The sequence below is a fragment of the Myotis daubentonii genome, chromosome 18 (genome assembly GCF_963259705.1).
Source record: "Myotis daubentonii chromosome 18, mMyoDau2.1, whole genome shotgun sequence".
Lineage (NCBI taxonomy): Eukaryota > Metazoa > Chordata > Mammalia > Chiroptera > Vespertilionidae > Myotis > Myotis daubentonii.
In genome coordinates, this window is record NC_081857.1 from 7,382,199 (window position 1) to 7,398,967 (window position 16,769).

Consider the following 16,769-nt stretch of genomic DNA (forward strand, 5'->3'; position numbering starts at 1 on the left):
ACAACCTGTGCATGTGCCCTTGACCAGAACTGAATCTGGGACCCTTCAGTCTGCAGGTCTATGCTCTATCCACTGACCCAAACCAGCTAGGGCTCATTCCTTTATAATAACCAAACTAGAGGCTCAGTGCACGAAATTCGAGCACGGGTAGGGTCCCTAAGCCTGGCCAGCGATCAGGGCTGATGTGTGGGGCAACCAGCAGGGCAATAGGGGGACACCCACTGGCACCCGCCTTGGCTGGCCTGGGGCCTGCGTGCAGCTCCTGTGTTGAGCATCTGACCCCTGGTGGCCAGTGTGCATCATACTGACCAGTTGTTCTGCCGTTCAGTCGATTTGCATATTAAGCTTTTATTATATAGGACTAGAGGCCCAATGCACAAAGATTCGTGCAAGAATGGGCCTTCTTCCCCCTGGCTGCCGGCACCGCCTTTGCTCCGGCCAGAGCCACCTTTCTGCTTTCCCACACTGCCCACAGGCCTGGAGCAGCTGGGGCAGTGCGGAACGCAAGCGTCCTGCTCCGCCACCAGCCGCTTGGCACCTGCATATGCAAATTAACCCATCATCTTTGTTTGGTTAATTTGCATACTCATGCCTGATTGGCATCACAAAGGTATGGTCAATTTGCATCTTTCTCTTTTATTAGTGTAGATATTCCATTGAATGGATATACCATATTTTGTTTGTCCATTTGTTGATAAACATTTGGGTAGTTTCTACCTTTTGGCTCTTATGAATGCTGGTATAAACATGCATGTTCATATTTCTGTGTGGACATGTTTCATTTCATTTCTCTTGGGTATATTCCCAGGAATGGAATTGCTGGGTCATGATTAACTCTGTTTTTAGTCATCTGAAGTATTGACAGTCTGGTTTTCAAAGCTGTCATTTCATTTTACAGTTCACACCAGCAATGTATGAGGGCTCCAATTCTCCCCATCCTTGTTAATACTTGATATCTGAGTTTTTAGTTCTAGACATCCTAGTGGGTCTGAAGTGGTTATGTCATTGTGGTTTTGATTTGCAATACCCTGATGACTACCAATGTCAAGCTACTCTTCATGTGTTTATTGAACATTTCTATCTTCTTTGGAGAAATGCCTACCAGCTCCTTTGTTTTTTTTTTTTTGTCAGGTTATTTGTCTTTTTTTGCATACAAGATCTTTGGTTGATTGCCTCCCACGCATCCACCCTCCCCTGCCTTCTCTTTTAATTATTGAGTTGTAAGTTTTTACATATTCTGGATACAAGTTCCTTTTCAGATATGATTTGCAAATGTTTTCTCCCATTCTGTGGGTTGTCCTTTCACTTTTTTTATGGTGTCCTTTGAAGGACAAAACTTTTTAATTTTGATGAGGTCCAACTTTTTCTCTTGTTGCTCATGCTTTTGATGTAATATTTAAGAACCCTTAGTCAAATCCAAAGTTATGAAGGTTCTACCCCTGTTTTCTTCTAAGGGCTTTATGGTTTTATTACTTTTAGGTCTTTGATCTATTTTGAGTTAATTTGCTAGGATAGGACTGAACTCATTCCTTTGCATGATTCTATATCCAGTTGTCCCAGAACCATCTGTTGAAGACATTCTTTGCCTAATGGATGGTTTTGACACCTTTGTCAAAAATTATTTCATCATAGATGTATGGGGCTTTATCTGGGCACTTAATTCTATTCCATTGGTATCTACGTCTATTCCTACGCCAGTACCACACTGTTTTGGTTACCATTGCTGTGTAGTGAGGTATTTTATTTTATTGTTGATTCTATTACAGATGTCCCCCATTTTTTCCCCTTGGTCCCCTCCACCCAGCCCCCATGCCTCCGAGGGAGTTTTGAAACTGGAAAGTGTGAGTCTTCCTTCTTTATTCTTCTTTTTCAGGACTGTTTTCTTGTTGTGATTCCATATGAATTTTAGAATTAGCTACTCAATTTCCACAAAGAAGTCAGCTGGGATTCTGATAGGGATTGCATCAAATCTGGAGATTGTTTAGGGAAAACTGCCATTTTAACAATGTAAAGGCTTCTGCTCCATAAACATGAGATTTTTTTTTTACATTTTAGATTTTTCCCTCTTTCAAAAAAGTTTTGTAGTTTTCACATTATTATTGTGTACATCTTTTGTTAAATTTATTTCTAAGTATTCTCTCTTTCCTTGTTTTCTTTTTGATGCTATTATGACTAGATCTAGAAGCCCAGTGTACAATAATTTGTGCACTGGCGGTGGGGGGGAGGGGGTCCCTCAGCCCTACCTGTGCCCTCTCACAGTCTGAGACCCCTCGGGAGATAACTACCTGCTGGCTTAGGCCTGCTCCCCTGGTGGCAGATGGCACACCCAATCCTGCGGTGTCTGCCCCATCTCCCCCGGTTGCAGATGGCAGGCCCAGATCTCACGCTGGGTTGGGCTGCCAGTCAGATCGTGCTGTTGCCTGCCCCGCCCACCCCGCGCCCCACACAGCAGGCCCAGGATCACGCTGCCACCCGCCCTGGGCCGCACACAGGAGGCCCGGATCCCGGGCTGGGGCGGGCGGTGGCTGGGGATCTCACTGTCCCCACCCCACATATGACAGGCCCGGATCCCGGGCTGGGGCGGGTGGTGGCTGGGGATCTCACTGTCGCCTGCCCCGCCCCACACAAGACAGGCCCGGATCCCGCGCTAGGGCGGGCAGCGGCTCGGGATTGCGCTGCCGCCTGCTCCACCCGCCCCGCCCTGCACATGGCAGGCCAGGATCTCCCACTGGGGTGGCTAGCGATCGCGCTGCCACCAGCCTCAGGCGGGGCGGCCCAGCGGGATCTGCCTGCAGTACGCAAATTAGCCACCATCTTTGTTGGTGGTTAATTTGCATATCATGCTGATTAGCCAATGGCAGGCGTAGCGAAGGTATGGTCAATTACCATGTTTGTCTATTATTAGATAGGATTGTTTTCTTAATTTCATTTTTGGATTATCCACTGCAAATGTATAGAAATATGATTGGATCCAGAGAACCAAGATGGCGGCATAGGTTAACGCCGGAGTTTGCTGCTTTGAACAACTACTTCAAAAGTGAAACTAAAAGACGGAACGGACATCACCCAGAACCACAGGAATGCTGGCTGAGTGGAAGTCCTACAACTAGGAGGAAAGAGAAACGCATACGGACACTCAGAGGAGGCGCAGTGCTGAAGTCAAATTCTGAGGTGCGGAGTGCGTGGAGCGGGCTGGCGGCGGAGGGCGCGGTTGTTGTTTTCAATAGGGAGGGAGTCGCAGACTCTGAGCCCCAGATACAGGCGAGTCTTTAGGGACCCAGACTCAAACGGGAGAAGCGGGACTGTCTGGCTTCGGTCAGAGCGAGTGCAGCTTTCTCTCCCAGCTTTGCAGCGGGTGCTGGGACTCAGAGAGGCAGAGCCCCTGGGGACAGGACTGAGAGCCGCCATAACTGCTCTCTCCGGCCCACCCTGTTGATCCTGTGCGACCCGCCCCGCCCAAGCCCTGCACAGAGGCATTTGCCGGATAGCCTCAGGCAAAGGCTAGATTAGCACCTCCCTAGAGGACAGAAGTTCTCTCACTGCTGACACAGCTGATTCTCATAGCCACTTGGCCTGGAGGTCAAACCCTCCCTGGTAGTAGCTACAACAATCAAGATTTATCTATAAGACTGCGAACAAAGACCACTAGGGGGTGCACCAAGGAAGCATAACAAAATGCGGAGACAAAGAAACAGGACAAAATTGTCAATGGAAGATATAGAGTTCAGAACCACACTTTTAAGGTCTCTCAAGAACTGTTTAGAAGCCGCCGATAAACTTAATGAGATCTACAAGAAAACTAATGAGACCCTCGATGTTATATTGGGGAACCAACTAGAAATTAAGCATACACGGACTGAAATAACGAATATTTTACAGACTCCCGACAGCAGACTAGAGGAGCGCAAGAATCAAGTCAATGATTTGAAATGCGAGGAAGCAAAAAACACCCAACCAGAAAAGCAAAATGAAAAAAGAATCCAAAAATGCGAGGATAGTGTAAGGAGCCTCTGGGGCAGTTTCAAGCGTACCAACATCAGAATTATAGGGGTGCCAGAAGATGAGAGAGAGCAAGATATTGAAAACCTATTTGAAGAAATAATGACAGAAAACTTCCCCCACCTGGTGAAAGAAATGGACTTACAGGTCCAAGAAGCGCGGAGAACCCCAAACAAAAGGAATCCAAAGAGGACCACACCAACACACATCATAATTAAAATGCCAAGAGCAAAAGACAAAGAGAGAATCTTAAAAACAGCAAGAGAAAGAAACTCAGTTACCTACAAGGGAATACCCATACGACTGTCAGCTGATTTCTCAACAGAAACTTTGCAGGCCAGAAGGGAGTGGCAAGAAATATTCAAAGTGATGAATACCAAGAACCTACAACCAAGATTACTTTATCCAGCAAAGCTATCATTCAGAATTGAAGGTCAGATAAAGAGCTTCACAGATAAGGAAAAGCTAAAGGAGTTCATCACCACCAAACCAGTATTATATGAAATGCTGAAAGGCATCCTTTAAGAAGAGGAAGAGGAAGAAAAAGGTAAAGATACAAATTATGAACAACAAATATGCATCTATCAACAAGTGAATCTAAGAATCAAGTGAATAAATAATCTGATGAACAGAATGAACTGGTGATTATAATAGAATCAGGGACATAGAAAGGGAATGGACTGACTATTCTTGGGGGGGAAAGGGGTGTGGGAGATGCGGGAAGAGACTTGACAAAAATCGTGCACCTATGGATGAGGACAGTGGGTGGGGAGTGAGGGCGGAGGGTGGGGCGGGAACTGGGAGGAGGGGAGTTATGGGGGGGAAAAAAGAGTAACAAATGTAATAATCTGAACAATAAAGATTTAATTAAAAAAAAAAAGAAATATGATTGATTTTTGTATATTGATCTTATGTCCTGCAATTCTGCTGAGCTCATTGTTTTTGTGCCTTTCTGTAATCCTCACCCAAGGATATTTTTTCCAATAATTTTTCAAGAGAATGGAAGGGTGGAAGGAGGGGGAGAGAGAGAAACATCGGTGAGAGAGACAAATGGATTGGTTGCCTCCCACACCCACCCCTATTGGGGCTAGAGAATCTGCAACCAAGGTACCCTGGATGGGGCTGCTGAGAAGCAGTAGTCCACGTTTGGTTTTCCCTAACATATCAAGCCAACCCATCCATGAACCAGACCTGAATGTGTTTCCTCCTCAGATGGTTGAAGATTCTTATGCTGCCCTAAGTATGAACTAAGAGAAAGGTATCAGTGCAATAAATGTAGGTAATATGGAGATCTGGGAATGTTTGTTCAATTTAACTTACTTGTGCCACTAAGTTTGCTTGGGGTTCTCTCTCAACTGTAATTTCCACCGTAAGATGGATTGCTATTGTATCCACCCAATCTTATGGCTTGGCAGGACTGACCAGAACCAGCTGATTGGTTATATGGGTAACTGGTCACAGCCACTTTATATTTTGTGGTCAGGCACTGAGTCTCTATCAGAACCTAAAAGTATGCCAGGAGATACTTTAAAAATAATAGCCAAAAATGGTAATTAACTGTACCTTCACTATGCTTCCCATTGGCTAATCAGGGTGATATGCAAATTAACTGCCAACAAAGATGGTGGTTAATTTGCATATACCGGCTGGGAGCGTAGCAAGCCAGGTGGCCGAAAACAAGCTGGGCGGCAGGGGCGGGAGCAAAACAAGCAGGGTGGCGGAGGGAGGCGGGAACGAAACAAGCCGGACATCCCAGGAGGGGTCCTAGACTGCGAGAGGGCACAGGCTGGGCTGAGGGACGCCCCCCCCTCCCCCCAAGTGCACAAATTGTTGTGCACTGGGCCTCTAGTCCTATATAATAAAAGGCTAATATGCAAATAGACCAAACAGCAGAACAACTGATAGCTATGACATGTACTGACCACCAGGGGGACGTGTGCAGAACATGGCACGTGTTGTCCACGGCAGGATGGTGGAGTGGGGGAGCCAGACCAAAGGGGAGCACCGGTTGCTGTCATCAGGGCGAGTCTCTGGTGGTTACTGAAAATTCTTTGCTCCCGTGCACGTCATGGTCCTGCCTGGCACTCGCACCTGCTGCCCGTGCTGGAGCTACCGCTCGCGCCCACTGCCAGCACCAGTCCCGCTCACACCCGCAGCCAGTGCCCGGCACCGGTCCCAATCATTTGGCGCCATCGGCAGGTGCGAGCAGATGTTGCCAGCCCTGATCACCCCTGATGGCTTATCCACCTCCCCCTGCTCCTGAGGGGCGATTAGAGAAGCAGCTGGTACCGCTCGTACCCGCTGTTGGCGCCAGCCCCAGTCACTCCGTGGGCAGGAATGAGGCTGCCGGCAGACAGGGGACACAGCACGGAGGATGGGCTGAGACCCACCCCTGTGCCTACCACAGCCTCACGGCCCAGTTCTTTTTAAGGTGCACGAATTCCTGCACTGGGCCCCTAGTGTGTGTGTGTATATATATATATTTTTATTGATTTCAGAGAGGAAGGGAGAGGGAGAGATAGTAACATCAATGATGAGAGAGAATCATCGATCAGCTGCCTCCTGCATGCCCCACACTGTGCATCAAGCCAACAACCTGGGTATGTGCTCTGACTGGGAATTGTCACCTCCTGGTGAATAGGTCGATGCTCAACCACCAAGCCACAGCAGCCGGGCAGTAGATGCTTTTAAATTGTTAACTTTATTACAGATGACATCACCTTACTCCAGAACCCTAGAGGTCTGTACTGGGGTTTTCCTATTGTGGATTGCCAGAGAATCCACACAACATCTTTTCGTTCCTCTAGTACTGTGGAATTTTCTGGGTCATATGGTCCTGGTATCATAGCCTGGCCTCTTGCATTCCATGTACAGAATATGCTGCCTTCAGAACTCAAAGAGGTCTACTGAGACACTGTGCTTCCTTCCTGGGATAAAAGACACAAGATGCAGCCCAGCCGGTGTGGCTTAGTGGTTGAGTGTCAGCCTATAAACCAGGAGGTCATGGTCTGATTCCTGATCAGGGCATATGCCTGGGTTGCAGGCTTGATCCCCAGTGGGGGGCATGCAGGAGGCAGCCGATCAACGGTTCTCTTTCATCATTGATGTTTCTCTTTCTCTCTCTCCCTTCCTCTCTGAAATAAAATAAAAAAAAAAATGTATTTTTTTAAGAAGACACATGATGCAGTAATGCAGTAACTTATCTTTTACTTTGGAGATGTTTCAGAATGCAAGGCCCTAAACTTTTTGTACGGTTTATCTCCCACCCAGTAGAGTGTGTATCTCATCAAGGAATTCCTTATGACGAGATGCTACAAGGAACTTAACTCATGTTTGTATTAATTAGCCTATAGTAAAATTTGTTTCATTACATGGTTATTTTACTTAAAGTCACAAAACCTATCAATGTGATTAAATGCAGCCTAGAACCTTGGCAAGGTATTGTGACATTTCATTGAAGTTACTGACCTCTGCATTCTGTCCATCAACTTTTGGTCTCTCTTAATTATATAAAAATCAATATCCTTCCTGGCTGCCCATCTATCTGGTCTGTAAGACCACCCATGTTCCATTACCCAACTGCGCTTGGACCGTGCTGCCCAATGGAACTTCACCCACCCTGCTTCTGAGAATTCAATGTTGCCATTTGGCCTCTGCTATGCCAGAGTCCTGTCATCCCCCCTGCTTCGAGTGAAACCAAATCTTAAATAACACCCCTCTCCCATCAGCTTCTACCAACAGAGACAACCACTTCTAAACTTCTCAAAGATGTTGGTGACCACGTTGTTCGTGCTTTCCTTTATAAAAATTACAGTCAGCTGGTATGTTTTCCAGTGTAACAGACACTCATTCCTATATCCCCACTTCCTCTAAGCCTTTGATAATTTCTCATATGGTCTGTCATCTTGACTTCATTTACTGTGGGCCATTGTTTCTCCCAAGCTCCCCAAAGCCATCTCAGCAGCTTATTATAAGTACCTCCTGGGGAACTTGCCGGGATGTTCCAGAGTCACAGGAAAGTGTCCCTATTATCACAAATTCTCTATGAATTTGATTAATTCTGAAACGATCCAAACCACCATGAATTTCTAACATACAGAAAAGGGCGTACAAAGGGCATCTCCTTTAAAGTTTGAGAGCAGCATAAACACTGCATTTAGCTTAAACCCAAGCTCAAGAATCGAACTGTGACCTCCTGGCTCATTGGTCAACCACTGAGCCATGACGGCTATTTTTAAGTAACAGAAAAGGCAGGCTAGGAAAATACTAGCGCTGTCCTTACAGTGACACATCTTGCTGAAGGAAAAAGTTTACTGGGGGCACCTTCACCTAGGAGAGATCTCTAGAGCTACTAAGAGGCTGGGGCGGGCCCAGCGCAATGCTACTCAAAGGTGGTTCGAAGACATACTGGTCTGTGAACTTTTTTTTATACCATTCTGTGACATGATGAGTTAGATTTTGGGTGTTTAGAAACTTTTAGCATTTTGACATTGTTGTGATATTCAAGTGCATGAGCAGTGGACTTATCTTGATAAATGAGGTCTGATCAGTTTTGAGTGTTGTCAAACTTTCGTGGTGGGGAACACTGAGTGTGAATTGCACACTTGTCATGGGCAACAGGAACACATACTGGTGGTATGAAGAACTGGATATTTATAAAACAAATAACCAGTTTGAGAGGACCGTTCCATCCTTTCAAAAGTCTTACAATAATTCCAGCAGTGTTTTTAGAACAGAGAGTCAATTTGTTCATGATCAATCAAAGTAAAAATGAAAATAAATGGCTTGAGAACAAACTAAAGCAGATGAGGGCATACACTCCGATTCCTGGAGTAAGCCCTGGCCGACCCGGCAAAAAGCGAGAATTTATAAAAGAAAATGGGCAGCAGAGTCGGCACACAGTTCAAGGGCCGGACTCTTTGGTCTTTCCTCTCTCCTTTCTATCCTCATCCAGTTTTTGGCTGGGGCTATAAGAAGAGAATTTTGGTCATTTAGGTCCATCATCACAAGTCTATCTACACTTTTCCGTTCTCTTGCAGAGCACAGGAGTCTCAGATTCAACCTGGGCTCTTCCACACTCTGATTAGGAACAGTAGTTAGACTTTCCCCAAAAGCCTGTGACCTCAAGAACATTTCCTTCCTTGGCAATACCATAGAACAGGGGTCCTCAAACTACGGCCCACGGGGCACATGCGGCCCGCTGAAAACATTTATCCGGCCCGCCGGGTGTTTTTGCCACCGCTGCCTGTCCTGCTTAGCAGCCGACTCATCCCGGGCCCACAGTGCGCATGTGGGGAATGTCTGAGGGACAGTGAACTGGCCCCGTTTAAAACGTTTGAGGACCTCTGCCATAGAACATGTGAGATCTTATGGGCTGAAAGGCTTACCCTGTGGGAAGTGACTGAGACGGTGAATGTGAACCTGCTTTGGTAGTTATTTTCTGAGGGCGGAGCCAGGACAGCCAGCTGGTCTCACCGGATTATCCACCAATACATGGCAGCCAAGGTCCATAGATCCACTAGCTCCCGTAGGAGGGGAAGGTCCGCTCAAAGAAAAATAATTTAGACGACACATTAACAAAAGTAATGTGAAATGTTAAAATCAATACAAATGAAAGGGCTTCCGATTGAAATACTCGGAGGAAGTGAGGAAAGGTCATTCCGTCTCCTTTGCCAAATGAGGTACAGATTGAGCTGGGGAAGGGGGGAGGGCGGGCAGAACCCAGCCCTGCAATGTTATGTGGAACTCCTCTGCTAACATTACTCACACTCTGTGCAGAAGCTGAGGAAGACAAAGACCTGGATGAAAAACACTCCTCACTTAAAATATTTATTAGTCTGGAAAAAGGACCCAGGCTGCATCCCAACTTTTCCTGAACCACTTCCCGAATCAAGCCACAGGACTCAAAGGAGGTGTTTCAAATAAGCCAAAACCTATCTGGGGAAGAACAGTCAATCATTCCCTAGACCTGACATTACAATTACATGTGTTTGCTGGGGGTGGGGGGGGGGCAGCGAGAACGGTAGGTGGACTAGATGAGGGAGGGGAAACAGGATGGGCCCTTCTTTGTCAGTTTGGGCTCGGAGAAGGGCTGAGATAAACAGGTATTTTTGAAAGAGGGGAGATAAAAGGAGAGGCAAAGGAAGGTCAAGGGCTGGTTCACCCTGACCACACAGCACTGCAGAAACAGGGTAGCAACTTGAGGTGCTGGAACAGGGATTTGAGGGCTCAGCACCTGGAGAGAGGAGAATCCCAAGGCTTCTTTTTCACCCCCACTGTGAATAGAGGCAAAGCCTCCACCTCCTTTCCCTTCGAGAATTCAGAAAGGTCTGCCTGAAGGCAGGAGGGCATGGTGGCAGACCTATAGCTCCAGCCCAGACTAAGTTTCTCCCCATTCATTTCCAAAGGCCCTGCTCAAGAGAACTACTGAATAGAGTACCAAGATTCTGTCCCTGCTCCCCAGGTCCAAGAAAGGGGAGTGGAGACAAGGCACAAAGACCTGGGTACAAAGGTGAACATCAATGTGGCCAAATATAACAAGGGATGCCTTCCTTCACCTGGCAGGGAGCTGGGCCTTTGCTAGCAGCAGAAACCACCATCAAAAGGGCTCACAGAAATGGCCTGCGGAACAGGCCTTATTCCTAGAAAGTCAGGGGAAAAGCCCCAGTTGGTATGGCACCATCTTGGATGGGATGACGGAGGGCAGCGGGCAGACCACTCCCGCGACAACACTCCTGCCTCAGCTCCCAGTGGTTCTCCAGACGTTCCCCGTGGCTGGCAATCAGGGAGGAAACGTGTTGTGTTTCACATGATCAGACACTGTTCGCCATTGGCACCTGGTGGGCCTGACAGATTGAGGGCATCCAGGTCAAAGTTGAGGCCAGGAGGCTGGAGAGAGATGAAGGAACTCAGATAACTGCTCCTATTTCAGGTCAGAGTATCTGAAGGTCCATCCCCAGGAGCCACAATTATCACCTGAGGGGGAATCACTAAAGGCTAAAGAATTCTGGAAACCTGGGCTCAGATTAAAATCTAGAAGATATACTCACCATCTCCCCAGCCAGCTCTTTTGGAGGATGGCCCAAATCCTGTAGCTGGAAAATAAGGAAAGAGGAACATCAGACAGAGAAAACCCCAGAAGCAGCTAAAAGCAAGAATCTGAGCTGTGGCCTCTCTGCTTTCTCCTGAGGACCATGCTATCTGGCCTCTCTTCTGCTCCCTCTTTCACCTGGGTTTGGCACTGTGGCCTGGGCTCCTTCCCAGACTGTCCTCCACCCAACACCCCGCCTGACAGCACCATCGGGCAGACAGCAGGAGGAGGCCTCACCTGCTGCATAAGGTCCAGCACTGTCTCAAAACGAGCCTTCTGCGTGGCCTCACTGTCGGTGGGGGTCTCTGCTTCAAACTGCTCGCAGATCTTGCCCATGACGTTGTGCTGTTCCTGATATTTTTCAAACTGTTCTGGAGGGAGAGACTCCCGGTGACCCTGCAACCATTCTGGATACTAAAAAAAGAAAAAAATGGGCGGGGAGGAATTAAGTGAATAATGGAGAAGGAAGGGCAATAGAATATGAAGAGCAATAAAGTACCAAGGAGAGGGAAAGACAAGAGAAGGAAAAGTTAAACAAGCTAATTCAGCATGAGAAGTAGCAATGACTCCAACCAATCACCTGGCTATGCTCGCATTTGTCACTGGAGGATGGTAAACTTTTTCCATGAAGGGACAGACAGCAAATATTTTAGGCTTTAAGGGCCACATATGGTCTCTGTCACGTATTTTCCTTTTTGTTTGTTTTGATTTTATATCTTTTAAAAATGTGAGAGTTGGGTCCTAGCCTGTTTGGCTCAGACTAAAGGGTTGCGGGTTCAATTCTGATCAAGGGAACGTACCTCAGTTGTAGACTCAATCCCCAGCCCTGGTTAGGGGGTGTTTGGGAGGCAACCAATCGATGCGTCTCCCTCACACCGATGTTTGTTTGTCTCTCCCTCTCCCTTTCACTCTCTCTAAAAATCAAAATATCAAAGGAAAAATATTCTTGAGTGAGGATTAACACACACACACACAAAATTAAAACAGACAAAACAAAAAGAAGAAAGCTCGCCCTAGCTTGTTTGGTTCAGTGGATAGAGTGTTGGTATGGGGACTGAAGGGTCCCCGGTTCGATTATGGTCAAGGGTACATGCCTGGGTTGCGGGCTCAATCCCCAGTAGGGGGTATGCAGGAGGCAGCCAATCAATGATTCTCTCTCATCATGGATGTTTCTATCTCTCTCCCTCTCTGAAATTAATAAAAAAATAATATATATATATATATTAAAGAAGAAAGCCCTTTAAGGGCTGTTAACATTAAAAAAAAAAAAAAAAAAGTAAAAGTTGGATGTGGTCCACCCAGACCTTAGTTTGCACTATTCATTTCACACTTGATCATATGTTCCTCTATGCAATTGAAAAGCTTCTATTCCTGTATTTTATTTCTTTAATAAAACTATATACTTGCCGGAACCGGTTTGGCTCAGTGGATAGAGCGTCGGCCTGCGGACTGAGGGGTCCCGGGTTCGATTCCGGTCAAGCGCATGTGCCTAGGTTGCGGGCACATCCCCAGCAGGAGATGTGCAGGAGGCAGCTGATGGATGTCTCTCTCTCATCGATGTTTCTAGCTCTCTATCTCTCTCCCTTCCTCTCTGTAAAAAATCAATAAAATATATTAAAAAAAAAAAACTATATACTTGTTCACGGCAGCGACCACCATTTACATTGCTCTTAAGTTGTTGTTAGCAAAAAGCCAGTAAATCCTCAGTGAAACACTGTTAGAGAACTGAACAGAGATGAAACAAGGGGTTGCTCAGACAACTAAATATATTAAACCATTTTATAGTAAACTAGAGCTGAGGATTTCCCTTTCTCCCTTAAATATCCTCAGTGTGGTAAAGCTTTATTCTCTTAGAGACACAACTCTCCAACTCTCCCCAATCCAAATAAACCAACAGGAGAAAGAAACAGATGGGAGTTATATACCCGAGTTTCTCTATCTTTGCAGGCTCTAAGCGGACAAAGTAGCCACAGGAGTGGATACAACGGGGAACAAGGAGGACAAGCAGAAACAGTTCACAAACCTTTTCTGTGATCTCCTTCAGTGATGGGTACAGCACATCCTTGGACAGTAGGTTCTGCATGATACTCTGCATGATGGGGAGGATGTTTCCTTCAGCATCCCCTTCATCCATGCCCAGTCCTTCCATGGCCTTGGTCAGCTCCTCTTCTGACATGCCTGAGTTCTAGAAAGGACAGAGAGAGGTGAGCAAGTACACTGCCTTCTTGGGATGCTTCTTACCTTTTCAGGTGGGAAAGAACTATTTAAATTTGACTGTAGCCAAACAGTGAGGCGGGGACAGACTGGAGATGATACCCAAGAGTCTGTCTTTGAGACCCTGCTGGTGAAGTGTCTGCAAATGAGCCCTTTGTGGTCCCCTCCCTCCTCCCCTCACCTGCAGATCAGTGGCATTTTTGGCCAATCCACTTAGTGTCTCCTTTAGGCAAGAAGTGAATTCTTGTTGGGAAGTTACATCACTACCTAGGAGAGATCAAAAGAGCCATGGTCATTTACGATTGTAACTGTTTTCTTACCTAGACTGACCTGGTTACCAGCTTGGATATGGAGCATTTAGTTGTGAGTCACTAGCACTACCAAATTTCAGGATGCTCTATGGTTATCTTCATAGTCATTTTCACAAATCGACATGGCCTGTGCGTTAGTTTGTGCTCCATGATGACACTCAGGATAACACTATGAATTGATCAGTTTCCAATAAAACCTCCCATTACGTTCCACCTATCATACCCCTTTCATCAGCAGGATTCCCTCCCTCCTCCCCTCTCCCTCTCCACCCCATGGCAGTGGTGTCATGATTGCTACCAACTTCATTAAGAATTCTGGTGGTCTCAAGCAAGGATGACGTAAGGGTTTGTTCAGGTATTTCCAGTTGTCTGGGGCCCGCCTCACCCACTCTTCCCGCAGCCTCCGAGAGCTTTTGGAACTGCTCCACCAGGTGGGGCTCTTCCTCAGCCAACTCCTTCATGGCCTTCTCGAACTCGGCAGTGGCTTGGGAAGCCAGCTCGCTGTCGAATAGTTCCTGGAAAAACTTCTCTTGGGAGGCGAAGAGGGCATCCTGCAGGGGAAGAGTGGCCAAAATGCATCTCTTGGCACTGCCCTGCACCTGACCTCTGACAAAAGTCACAGGCAGAGGCTCTGGGAAACAGTGCCTCCCTCCTACCCATCCCTATTGGGCATTCTAACCACCTCTCTTAAGGCATCTGGCCTCAGCGGGAAAGGTATGGAGTGGCGTTCCCAAATCAATCATGTAAATGTCCTCTTTTCTCAAAGAATTTCCTGAGATCCACTCCACCGCAAGCCCCTGTTTCACAAGAACTGAGGCCTGCAAGGGCACTCTGTGTGAGGTCAAGGCACCCTCCTCCCACTCCCCTCTGGCCCACAGGGACCTGCCTCACCGCCTGAGCGTACTATCTCCGGCCACTCCCACCCCCCAAGCAGGTGGAATTTATACTTTGGCAGTGTCTCCTGGCGATCTCTTCTGGGGCCCTGAAGCATCAGGGGCCGTGGTGGTAGGAGGAGGTGCCGGGGAGGGTCTGGCCTTATCGAAATCATCAAGAGCACCTTCAGAGACAAGAGACATGGTGTGTGTGATGGGGATGGATGAGAATAGAAGGCTTGGCAACGCACTGAGAGAACAATCTTTCAAACTGCCAACTTCCCTACATGCTTCTTTTTTTTTTGAGTCTCCTTATTCTGGCCCACTCCTAAGCAAGCCTCCCAATTCTCTCCCCATTATCTAATTTATTGGGGGGGGGGGGGGAAGAGGGAAACACACCTTCAAGTAGAACAGGCATCTCCCTCAGAACCAGGAGGAGTGTTACACAGAAATTCTGCAGAAACACCTCTACCTACAGCGCCTTCCCTGCAAACCCTACACATACACCCAACAGGAGCAGAGAACACAATACCCTCACCCCCGGCACTCACTCCGCAGCCCTAAAGGAACTCACCTTTGGCAGGAAAGCAGAAGCCACCCTCCGTCCCACCCACCTTCCCATGGGTCCTGGCACCAGTACAAACTGAACTGCAGGGAAGGGCATCCAAGCCTCTCACCCTCCAGTCTGGCCCTCCCTGGGCAGAGCTCCGGGACTCCTCTGGCCCCGTCTCTGCACATGGCCGTGCGCCAAGTCACACAGAGTCACTTGGCACTCGCCACCGTTTGTTCATCCTTCCGCCTGTGACTGGGAAGACAAGAACATTCACCTCTGCCCTGCAAAGCCTGTGCCCTCGCTGCCAGTCTGCGCGCCAGGCCTAGGGGGCGAGCCCTGGCCCACTCCGGGCAACACCGAGAGCATGGAGGGCACGGCGAGGGAAGGAGGGGGGGGTGGCCTGTCTCCCTGAGACCTTCTCATCCTCAGCTTTTCAAAATAATAGGAAAGGAGTCGGCTCCAGCTCTGCCAGGAGGAGGGAACGGGACGGGGCCCGGGGAGAGAGGTGGGAGGCCTGGAGGAGGGGAGGGCCCGCCGGGAGGGGCGCGCCGGGGTGGCGAGTTGGGGAGCCACCGTGAGCGTCTGCGAGCAGCCCCCGGAGAACCGACCAATGCAAAGTAGGGGCCTGGGGCCCAGAAACGCCGTCCGCCGGACTACCGTGTCCGCTCCGGCAGGGCGATCGGCCTGGTCCTCGGGGGGCTCCCAGCTTCCGCCGCCGGGGAAGGGGCCAGGAGAGGCTCCTCCGGGTCGCAGTCAGACCCGCCGCCCCCGTCCGGTCCCGGGAGGGCCTCCCCGCTCCGCCCCGGCAGCTCGGGTTCACTCAACGCCCCGAGCGGGTCCTCACGCCGCCTCGCGTCTCTCCGTTGCGGGCTTACTTTCCAGAAGCTCCTCCAACTCCCGGTCCGCGTCGGCCGCGACCCCACAGTCCCCCTCCGCTGCGGCCATCTTGCTGCCTCCGCTGCACCGTAGGGGGCGGGACTCCGCACCTCGCGCCCCACCCCTTCCGCCTCTGCGACCAATGGTAAGGCGGGCCCGGGTAGAGACGTCATTTTTAAAGGGACAGCAAGGTGTGGGGTTTGTTTTTCTTTTCAAAACCATTTCACTAACCGAGGGGAACTTACTGGGATCTTTTGCTAGGTTTCTTACTGGCCTGCACACTTTCTGACATACTGTGTATTTTACCTATTTATATTGTTTATATTGTCCTCCCTTCCCCTTCGCCTAGGCCTCTCCCTCTGGAATTTCAGCGCCGGGATTGCAAGGATTTTACTCCTGTCTTCACTGCTGTCTTCTCACTCCTAGGCGGGGCCTAACACTTAGTTGGCTCTCCCAGACCTTATATGAGGACCATCTTTATGTGGAATCAAATGGGCATCTCTTGTTTCCTAGTCTCCATGAGAACTGTCACACTAAGGCCTGGGACTTAGAACTCAATGTTGGTTGAATCAATTCAGGCAGGAAAAATTGCTGGGGTCCAGCCCCAGCAGGTCCAGGGGTTCCCAAAGGTGTGGACGGAGTCGGAGAAGAAGGAATGACACGGAGACAGTGTTCAGTTGATCAGCATGGTTGGGTTCTCTCTTTATTGTTCTATTACATCTGTACTTATACCATTTGATCCTATAAGCATGCCTCTATAGCAGGGGTGGGCAAACTTTTTGACTCGAGGGCCACAATGGGTTCTTAAACTGGACCAGAGGGCCGGAACAAAAGCATGGATGGAGTGTTTGTGT

General features: G+C 48.4%; 1 protein-coding gene across 2 annotated transcripts; it reads right to left on the reverse strand.

Annotated features, from left to right (window-relative positions):
* Positions 1–9,802: 9,802 nt before the first annotated feature.
* Positions 9,803–16,034, reverse strand: PEX19 (peroxisomal biogenesis factor 19). 2 transcript variants are annotated; one of them, XM_059673909.1, is made up of 8 exons: positions 15,915–16,034; positions 14,562–14,671; positions 14,000–14,165; positions 13,485–13,570; positions 13,113–13,274; positions 11,327–11,503; positions 11,049–11,093; positions 9,803–10,887 (listed from the first exon to the last, which is right to left on the reverse strand). In XM_059673909.1, the coding sequence occupies exons 1-8, from the start codon at positions 15,982–15,984 to the stop codon at positions 10,804–10,806; spliced, it is 900 nt and encodes a 299-aa protein (XP_059529892.1). In that variant the 5' UTR covers positions 15,985–16,034; the 3' UTR covers positions 9,803–10,803. The 2 variants fall into 2 exon arrangements, with proteins under 2 accessions (XP_059529892.1, XP_059529893.1); XM_059673910.1 differs by lacking the exon at positions 15,915–16,034 and adding an exon at positions 15,164–15,283.
* Positions 16,035–16,769: the final 735 nt, after the last annotated feature.